Below are 9,686 nucleotides of genomic sequence, written 5' to 3' on the forward strand. Positions count from 1 at the left end.
GAAATCGATCCTGATACTCACATGATATGCAATGATTATAATTCATGCTCTCCCTCATTAAATAAATGAAATGTGATTTATAATATCGTACACCCAACAAATGTTTCTAATTTGGAATAGCCTCTGACCCCTTTCTTGTATATGCTCCCACAGCACTTCCTGTAAGAGTTCTCTTTGCTCGGGAGTAAAAATGGCAAGTTCAGTCGCAAACGTAGGACGTCTCTTTTGGCGCTCCAGCAACAAATTACAACGGTTTGCAGCGCCTGTTGCATTGAATGCAACACAACAAAGAGATTGTAAGTTATTAGAAAGAGTTGGTTGAATGTTAAAATTATTGTCAGCTATAAAATTTGTGAAAAATATTAGTTTGACATTGGGCCTAAGAGGTCATTATTTGAATGTTGAAGGAGCTAGAGTTTTTGCTTTGATACAACTATTATACCTTTGCAATGATTTTTTTTTATCTTTTGCATAGTAATTCATATATAACATTGGTAACATCACAATCAAAGCTTTAATTTATCTAATAGCATTTCATGACATAGAGTTTGGTATATGGTCTGATTTTAAAAAACTGCAAGACAATGTAAAAATTATAATTCTTACTTTCCAAATTAAATGATGGATGGCATATGTTCATTATGTTGGTAGATAATTTATTAAATGACATACACAAAGTATCATCATTATGTATGTCAATGAATTTCACCAAACATTGGTAATATGTCTGCGAAAGCAGTACTGCAGGGTTTTATACAGCATACTTTGCTAGTGTAGTCAATTAAGGTCTTGTATCTTTGATAGGCAGTTATACATTGCATAGGATCATTCCTTTGATTAAAATAATCATGAAAAAAGATTTGGGACTGTGTAGATGCATGCAAAAGTTGATTTGTGACTATATATGCTTGCAGACAGTTATACATCTTAAATGAAATAGCAAAAAAGAGCAGTTCAAGTTAACATGATAATTCAATGGTAATTATTCTATACCTATGTGCAGTTAAATAATTATCCATGCCTCACTGCACACAAAGTGTTGGCAAGTTACTCAAGCAAAAAAGTGCAGTTTTGCTTTAATGCAGCAATGTTTAAATTATCTTTGCTCTGGTGTGTTTTAAAACTGCATCCTACAAAATTTGTACTGAACTTACATGCAGTTTTTGTCTTTTCAAAATAAAAATCTAACTGGTGAAAAATTGCTTTCATTACTTGATTCATGTAGTGATTGTACCAGATCAGCATATATATGCACAAATGCGATGTTATGTTTTGTAATAACTGGCATTCATTTTAGCCAAATAATAATTGGTTATTTCAGAAGTTACAGAAAACTTCGATGTGGATTTTGGACAAGTTATCTTTATCTTTACAGATGGAACTAAGAGAATCAAGGTTGCCAACCCTGTTGTGGAAATGGATGGGGATGAAATGACTCGCATCATTTGGGAAAAGATCAAGGAAACTGTAAGGACTTAATTTTTTTCTTTATAAAATATTGAAATTACAAACCTTCTCAGTAGGCTTATTTTCAGTATGTTTTATGTTTATGTCAATTATGTGAATTGATAACGTGTTGATAAGATTTTATTAATTTTAAATGTAAACAGCTGATCCTGCCCTACGTTGATGTTGATCTGAAGTACTACGATCTGGGCTTGCCATACAGAGACCAGACTGATGACCAGGTTACCATTGATGCAGCTCTGGCCACCAAGAAATACAATGTGGCTGTCAAGTGTGCAACAATCACTCCAGACGAAGAACGTGTAGAAGGTAATCAAGTGGTCAAAAAGTGTTTTTTTATTAAATAATGAATGAATGTTTTTCACAGGTGATATCTAAGATGCCCTTTTTTAAATGAAAGCTTTTCACAGTTAAAATTTGATTTGCATATTTTTATTCATAGCAAAATTTGTTATTTTTAATAAAAAAAAATAAAAAAGATGTTGGTTGGGCTATTTACCAGGAAAAAAGATTTATCAAATTTTATATGTATCTAATTAGAATTCAAGCTGAAAAAGATGTGGCTGAGTCCTAATGGAACAATCAGGAACATTCTTGGAGGAACAGTATTCCGAGAGCCAATTATCTGTCAGAAAGTTCCTCGCCTGGTGCCAGGATGGACAAGACCTATTGTCATTGGTCGTCATGCTCACGGGGACCAGGTAGGAGAGTTTTTCATAATTTCAAATATACGGATTGGGTCAGCATAGAACAAAAAAAAAGGGAATCGAGAGACATTGTGACCATTTTAAAGCAGTAGTGACATAGTAGCAAATATACAGAAACATTGAGATACCAACAGACTTGAAAGATTGGAAAATGCATTTTTTTAAATTACAGTACAAAGCTACAGACATGGTTATTCCTGGAAATGGCAAACTTGAGCTCATTTACACACCCGAGGGAGGTCAGGAGCAAAGGACAACCGTGTTCGACTTCAAAAATGGTGGTGGATGTGCCATGGCCATGTACAATACTGATGAGGTATGCAATTTTATTAACAAGTACCAAAATTTTATGTAAAGGATAGGTTTGTGTATTGGTAAAGACTTTCCGTTATTATACGATACAATATTTTCAGATGTGATATTTGATATATTTGATTTACAATTTAGTTTAGCATTTTTAAGAATAAAGCACAATAATAAACCAAAATTATAGTGGTTTTTATTGGATTTTAAAAATTCAAAAAATGCTTCACTTTGACATATTCATGATACTAGAGGCCATTTTTGAATTAAAAACTTTGATCCCAATCTTTAAAAAATGCAAATTTCATCCCAACTTTATATCAGCTTATTGTCAGTGCATCCAATAGTGCTTGGCAGGCTTGCACCAGTAAATTTCGATATATATCGATATATTGATACAGCCCTAGTAAAGGAGTATCCCACCCTGAATAGGAATCACCTTGTCCGTCTGTCCATGCAATCATGTCCGATCCATATCTCTCCTATGGAGTTCTTACTTCACTCAAAGGTTGCTTATGACTCATGTTCGGTCTTAATGGGGTTATCATGAGTGAGCTTGCTCAGAGTACCTCTAGTGTGTCTCTTTTTAAAACCAGCAGAAACAAAACTAGCAACAAAAAGACACAAGATTAATGCATTTGATCAGATTTTACAAGTATACATTTTACAACTGGACTAAAAGTTTACGTCATATGCCATGTTATTATCTTTTTCAGAGCATCACTGCTTTTGCCCATACCTGCTTCCAGTACGCAATCATGAAGAAGTGGCCCTTGTACATGAGCACAAAGAACACAATCCTCAAAAGATACGACGGAAGATTCAAGGACATCTTTGAGGAAGTCTACCAGCAGTAAGATATATGTTGCAAATTTCCATGAAGTTGAAAGATATTTGCTTGAAACTCAAACACTAATTGCAGTTTTAGTTATAACTGTTATATGCTACATGTTCTGAGTTTAGAGGGTAAATGATCACACATGATTTTATTTTTCTCTAATAGAGGCTACAAAGCCAAGTTTGATGAGCTCAAAATCTGGTACGAACACCGTCTCATTGACGACATGGTGGCCCAGGCACTGAAGTCTGATGGAGGATTTGTGTGGGCGTGTAAGAACTATGACGGAGACGTCCAGTCCGATGTGGTAGCCCAGGGTTACGGCTCCCTAGGTCTGATGACCAGTGTGCTAGTGTGCCCCGACGGAAAGACTGTCGAGTCTGAAGCTGCTCACGGAACTGTTACTAGACATTACAGGGAACACCAGAAGGTACAAGACGGTAGCCAATAGATTGTGTCAATTTAATGATAAATCAGTGTAAATGCTCTGACGCTTGTGAACTTAAGAATATTGTTAATGAATTGTTTGAAAGTAAATGGTAAAGTTAGCGTCTATTAAGTCGAATTCATGATTTGACCTGTGTATACAATAAACATGTAATTGAAACACGAAGTATTTGTGTGTGAATATGTAAACACCTTTGTTATTATATGTAGGGTAACCCAACAAGCACAAACCCGGTAGCCAGTATTTATGCCTGGACAAGGGGACTTGAACACAGAGGCAAACTCGATGGAAACAATGACCTTATCACGTAAGTATTGCTAGCATGTAACAGATGTCCCATATTTCATTGTATACAACAGGCTTTGGAATTACCTGTATTATTCTTGCCAGATGTTGCTTTATAACATCTCTTTCCGGATAAATAAAATGAATTATTCATGATGTGTGTGTTTTCAAAGGTGTTGAATTATCATGCCAGACTTGTTTTGCAGATTTTCACAAAAATTGGAGAAAGCCTGTGTTGACACTATTGATAGTGGAAAAATGACCAAGGACTTAGCTGGTTGTATATATGGGTTGAAGAAGTAAGCACATTTCATAAATTTATCATATAAAACAACATAACTTATGTGCATGTACTTAAAAATAAAGCCTTTATTTTTGTACATGATGACAAAGAAATATCGTTTCAACCTAAGCCTTTAAAAGAGGTTTTCGAATTAGTAAAGCTGTAAATTTATAATGTGCTCGAATGTCTAATCTTTATTGAATATTCTTTTGGGTATTTAAATGATTTTATATTTTTTTGCAGTGTAAAACCCGAGCATTACCTTAACACAATGGACTTTCTGCAGGCCATCCGTGAAACTCAGGAAAAGATGTGATGAACTCGGGTGTGAACTAATAGCTATAACAAAAGTCTGTGATCCTCAAAAGTCAAAACGAAAAATTTAAATCAGATACTCTTTATCTTTGATACTGGAATAATGGTCTGATATCTTTACATAGGCAGCTTTTAGTTAGCCAAATTGTGACACTTCATTATCTTACTATTTATATACTAATCATGTCAGATGGAATTTTTATTCCGCAGTATTAGTGAAATTTTAGTCATGTTAATGGTTGTTTTTGATTTGTATTAACATACTTTCTTCTGCTTTATTGATGCATAGATTATACACAGACCGAGTTTATGCAGTTTCGTTTTTTTTTTTATATACACACTAAGTGCCAATTTTGAAAGTGCTTTTTTTTCTACACAAACCTTATAAGTCTTACTGCCGAATTGTTGCTCTGCAGGCAGGATACAAAACCATGTGACAATTGTGCAACATTCCAGCAGCAAGAAAAATCAAATTTTTCCAGATTGGACCACTGACTATTATAGAAGTTTGTCCTTTTGTGTGAAATAAAATGTTAAACTACAGGAGCTCTAGTTCATTGTTTAATTTTCTTGATTGATGAATATGGGTTAGAAAAAAAAATTCATGTCATGCAATAATTAAAAGAAATAGGAAAAACTTTGAAAATTACTGGCAAAAAGATGTACTGTAAACCAACTTTTATTCGCGTGCGAGAAATTTACGCGAGGTTAGCGAGAGCCTTGTCGCGAATATTTCTCGCCTTTTTAATTGATGCCTATGGATTAAAATTTATTGACAGAATGAGATGATTTTTGCATTCCTTGACAACATGGTTGATATATTTTAAAATAATGAATTTTATTGAGTACCGGTGTCATATAATATTTTGAACCCCGCGATATACTGAACCCGGGTTCAAAATATCGCTGTGATATATTGAACCCCCCATAAAATATTGAACCCAGGTTCAATATTTTATGGCAGCGATATTTTGAACCCCCCTCTATTTTTCATTGCTTTTGGAGAGGGGGTTCAAAATATTATGGCTGCGATATATTGAACCCCTACCTATTTCCAATTCCCATTGGAGGGGGGGGGGGTTCAAAATATTATGGCCGCGATATTTTGACCCCCCCCCCCCCCTCTATTTTTCATTGCTTTTGGAGAGGGGGTTCAAAATATTATGGCTGCGATATATTGAATCCCCTTCGTATTTCCAATTCCCATTGGATAGGGGGTTCAAAATATTATGACCGCCATATTTTGAACACCCCCCCCCGCTATTTTTTATTGCTTCTCAATTTTCCTTGCTATTGGACAGGGGGTTCAAAATATTATGGTTGCGATATAGGTGGGGGTCAATGACGAGACTAAAAAAAAAGTTTTCAATATTTCACAAATAAAATAAATATCTTAAAACCCCACTTAAAAAACAATAAAAAAGAAGGGGGGGGGGGATTATTATTTATAATTAAATTTCACAGCCATTAAATTTTGAAACCCCTCGATCTCCAATAGCCAGTGATAAGAAGGGTTTTCAATATTTTGCAGCCATAATATTTTGAACCCCCTCATTACTGGTATAACATGATAGGGATACCATAAAGGCTGAATAGAATTTGAATGTTTTCCAACCCTGTGTATACACAACACACAGGTGTTAGCCCCCTTTTCCACCGGAGGACTATCATTTAGAGTAACCAAGTATACATGAAGTTGCTAATAAGACTTGGGGAGGGGGGTGTAAAATAACTCTGAGACATTATATCTCGATCCCCTTCTCCAATATGAAATTAAGGTGGGTCCAGTATATTGCAGAAAAAATATTTAAACCACATTTTCAATATGCAATGTAATTCAGATGGAGGGGGGGGGGGGGGTATTCAATATTTCACAGCCATAATATTTTGAACCCTCTCTCCAATAGCAATAAAAAATAGAGAGGGGTTCAATATATCGCAGCCATAATATTGTGAACACCCTCTCGAAAGTGAATTGGAAATAGGAGAGGGGTTCAATATAATCGTGGCCATAATATTTTGAACCCCCTCTCCAATAGGAATTAGTAAAAGGTAGGGGGTTCAATATATCACAGCCGTAATATTTTGAACCCTCTCTCCAATAGCAATAAAAAATATAGGGGGGTTCAAAATATCGCGGCCATAATATTGTGAACCGCCTCTCCAAAGGGAATTGGAAACAGTAGGGGGTTCAATATATTACGGCCATACTATTTTGAACCCCCTCTCCAATAGCAATAAGAAATAGAGGGGGGTTCAAAATGTCGCGGCCATAATATTTTGAACCCCCTCTTCAATGGGAATTGGAAACAGTAGGGGGTTCAATATATTACGGCCATAATATTTTTAACCCCCTTTCCAATAGCAATAAGAAATAGAGGGGGGTTCAAAATATCGCGGCCATAATATTTTGAACCCCCTCTCCAAAGGGAATTGGAAACAGTAGGGGGTTCAATATATTATGGCCATAATATTTTGAACCCCCTCTCCAATAGCAATAAGAAATAGAGGGGGGTTCAAAATATCGCAGCCATGATATTTTGAACCCCCTGTCCAAAGGGAATTGAAAACAGAAAGGGGTTCAATATATAGCGGCCATAATATTTTGAACCCCCTCTCCAATAGCAATGAAAAATAGAGGGGGGGGGGGTCAAAATATCACGGCCATAATATTTTGAACCCCCTCTTCAAAGGGAATTGGAAACAGTAGGAGGTTCAATATATCGCGGACATAATATTTTGAACCCCCTCTCCAATAGCAATAAGAAATAGAGGGGGGTTCAAAATATCGCGGCCATAATATTTTGAACCCCCTCTTCAATGGGAATTGGAAACAGTAGGGGGTTCAATATATTACGGCCATAATATTTTGAACCCCCTCTCCAATAGCAATAAGAAATAGAGGGGGGTTCAAAATATCGCAGCCATGATATTTTGAACCCCCTGTCCAAAGGGAATTGAAAACAGAAAGGGGTTCAATATATAGCGGCCATAATATTTTGAACCCCCTCTCCAATAGCAATGAAAAATAGAGGGGGGGGGGTCAAAATATCACGGCCATAATATTTTGAACCCCCTCTCCAAAGGGAATTGGAAACAGTAGGAGGTTCAATATATCGCGGACATAATATTTTGAACCCCCCTCTCCAATAGCAATAAGAAAAAGAGGGGGGTTCAAAATGTCGCGGCCATAATATTTTGAACCCCCTCTTCAATGGGAATTGGAAACAGTAGGGGGTTCAATATATTACGGCCATAATATTTTGAACCCCCTCTCCAATAGCAATAAGAAAAAGAGGGGGGTTCAAAATGTCGCGGCCATAATATTTTGAACCCCCTCTTCAATGGGAATTGGAAACAGTAGGGGGTTCAATATATTACGGCCATAATATTTTGAACCCCCTCTCCAATAGCAATAAGAAATAGAGGGGGGTTCAAAATATCGCAGCCATGATATTTTGAACCCCCTGTCCAAAGGGAATTGAAAACAGAAAGGGGTTCAATATATAGCGGCCATAATATTTTGAACCCCCTCTCCAATAGCAATGAAAAATAGAGGGGGGGGGGGGTCAAAATATCACGGCCATAATATTTTGAACCCCCTCTCCAAAGGGAATTGGAAACAGTAGGAGGTTCAATATATCGCGGACATAATATTTTGAACCCCCCTCTCCAATAGCAATAAGAAATAGAGGGGGGTTCAAAATATCGCAGCCATGATATTTTGAACCCCCTCTCCAAAGGGAATTGGAAACAGTATGGGGTTCAATATATCGCGGCCATAATATTTTGAACCCCCTCTCCAATAGCAATAAAAAATAGAGGGGGATTCAAAGTATTGCGGCCATAATATTTTGAACCCCCTCTCCAAAGGGAATTGGAAACAGTAGGGGGTTCAAAATATCGCGGCCATAATATTTTGAACCCCCTCTCCAAAGGGAATTGGATACAGTAGGGGGTTCAATATATCGCAGCCATAATATTTTGAACCCCTCTGCAAGAGCAATGAAAATTCGAGGGGGTTTCAAAATATCGCGGCCATAAATTTTTTGAACCCGGGGTTCAATATATTATTGAGGGGTCCAATATATCGCAGCAATTTTTTGAACCCGGGGTTCATAATATCGCATAATATATTGAACCCAGGTTCAATATTTCGCAGTATCAAAATATTATATGACACCGGTATTATGGTTTGAGTACATATTCTTTCCCACTGCTTATAATATAAGGTGGTATGGGACACCTGTCAATATTAATGTGAGTAAAAGTGCATTATAATCAAAATACTTTCACTTTTTTTGAATTTTCAAATTTCAAAATATTTGACCAAAAAATGTTTTAAAAATTTCCTGAAGTAAAAATAATAAAAGCCCTAGTGGGATTCAAACTCGATCTCATGACTTAAAGATTCATAGTGAACGATCCAACCCACTGCGCTATGTTTTTGGGCAATAATTTGGAGAGAGAAAACACACTAAAATTATACTTGATTATATTGTTTATTTTGATTGGGAATTTATTCTAGTTACCTCTCTTTGCATGTTATTTACTGGTGAATAACATTGAAAGTTTTTGCCAAACTAATAACTTCACAATACCCTAATCGAGTAACACAAGTTCAATCTACAGTGTATTAGAGTAAAGTTAACTTGGTGGATTTTTAGGTCACCCGAGTCACTCAGGTGACCTATTGCAATTGGTCTTCGTCCGTCGTTGTGCGTTAACAATTTTACATTTTTAACTTCTTCTTGAAAACTACCAGGCCAATCATTACCATTTTTGATGTGAAGCATCTCTATGGTAAGAAGAATCTAAATTGTGAAATTTATGGCTCTACCACCCCTGGGGTGCCACGGGCGGGGCCAAATATGCAAAAAAGCCAACTTTTCAAAAATCTTCTCTACTCCCGCGCATGTGAGGAAAAAACTGATTGCATGTTATGATGTCCGTGAGGCCCTCTACCAAAATTGTGAAATTTATGGCCCATGGGTCAGGGGTTCTGGCTCTAGGGTGGGGCCAATATGGCCATATAGTAAA

General features: G+C 36.5%; 1 protein-coding gene across 1 annotated transcript; it reads left to right on the forward strand.

Annotated features, from left to right (window-relative positions):
* Positions 1–137: 137 nt before the first annotated feature.
* LOC128165371 (isocitrate dehydrogenase [NADP], mitochondrial-like) lies at positions 138–5,192 on the forward strand. Its single transcript, XM_052829814.1, has 10 exons — positions 138–296; positions 1,376–1,467; positions 1,611–1,776; positions 2,008–2,168; positions 2,347–2,490; positions 3,194–3,330; positions 3,481–3,745; positions 3,973–4,070; positions 4,255–4,347; positions 4,575–5,192. Exons 1-10 carry the CDS (start codon positions 191–193, stop codon positions 4,645–4,647), a joined length of 1,335 nt encoding a protein of 444 aa, XP_052685774.1. The 5' UTR covers positions 138–190; the 3' UTR covers positions 4,648–5,192.
* Positions 5,193–9,686: the final 4,494 nt, after the last annotated feature.

This window comes from Crassostrea angulata, chromosome 1 (genome assembly GCF_025612915.1).
Source record: "Crassostrea angulata isolate pt1a10 chromosome 1, ASM2561291v2, whole genome shotgun sequence".
Classification (NCBI taxonomy): domain Eukaryota; kingdom Metazoa; phylum Mollusca; class Bivalvia; order Ostreida; family Ostreidae; genus Magallana; species Magallana angulata.

What these genes read in the sequence shown, in the direction of transcription:
- LOC128165371 (XM_052829814.1), top strand. Translation starts at nt 191, where the DNA reads ATGGCAAGTTCAGTCGCAAACGTAGGACGTCTCTTTTGGCGCTCCAGC. An exon ending in GGGAAAAGATCAAGGAAACT is followed by an intron (nt 1,468 to 1,610) that starts GTAAGGACTTAA and finishes AAATGTAAACAG; the next exon opens with CTGATCCTGCCCTACGTTGA. An exon ending in AGACGAAGAACGTGTAGAAG is followed by an intron (nt 1,777 to 2,007) that starts GTAATCAAGTGG and finishes GTATCTAATTAG; the next exon opens with AATTCAAGCTGAAAAAGATG.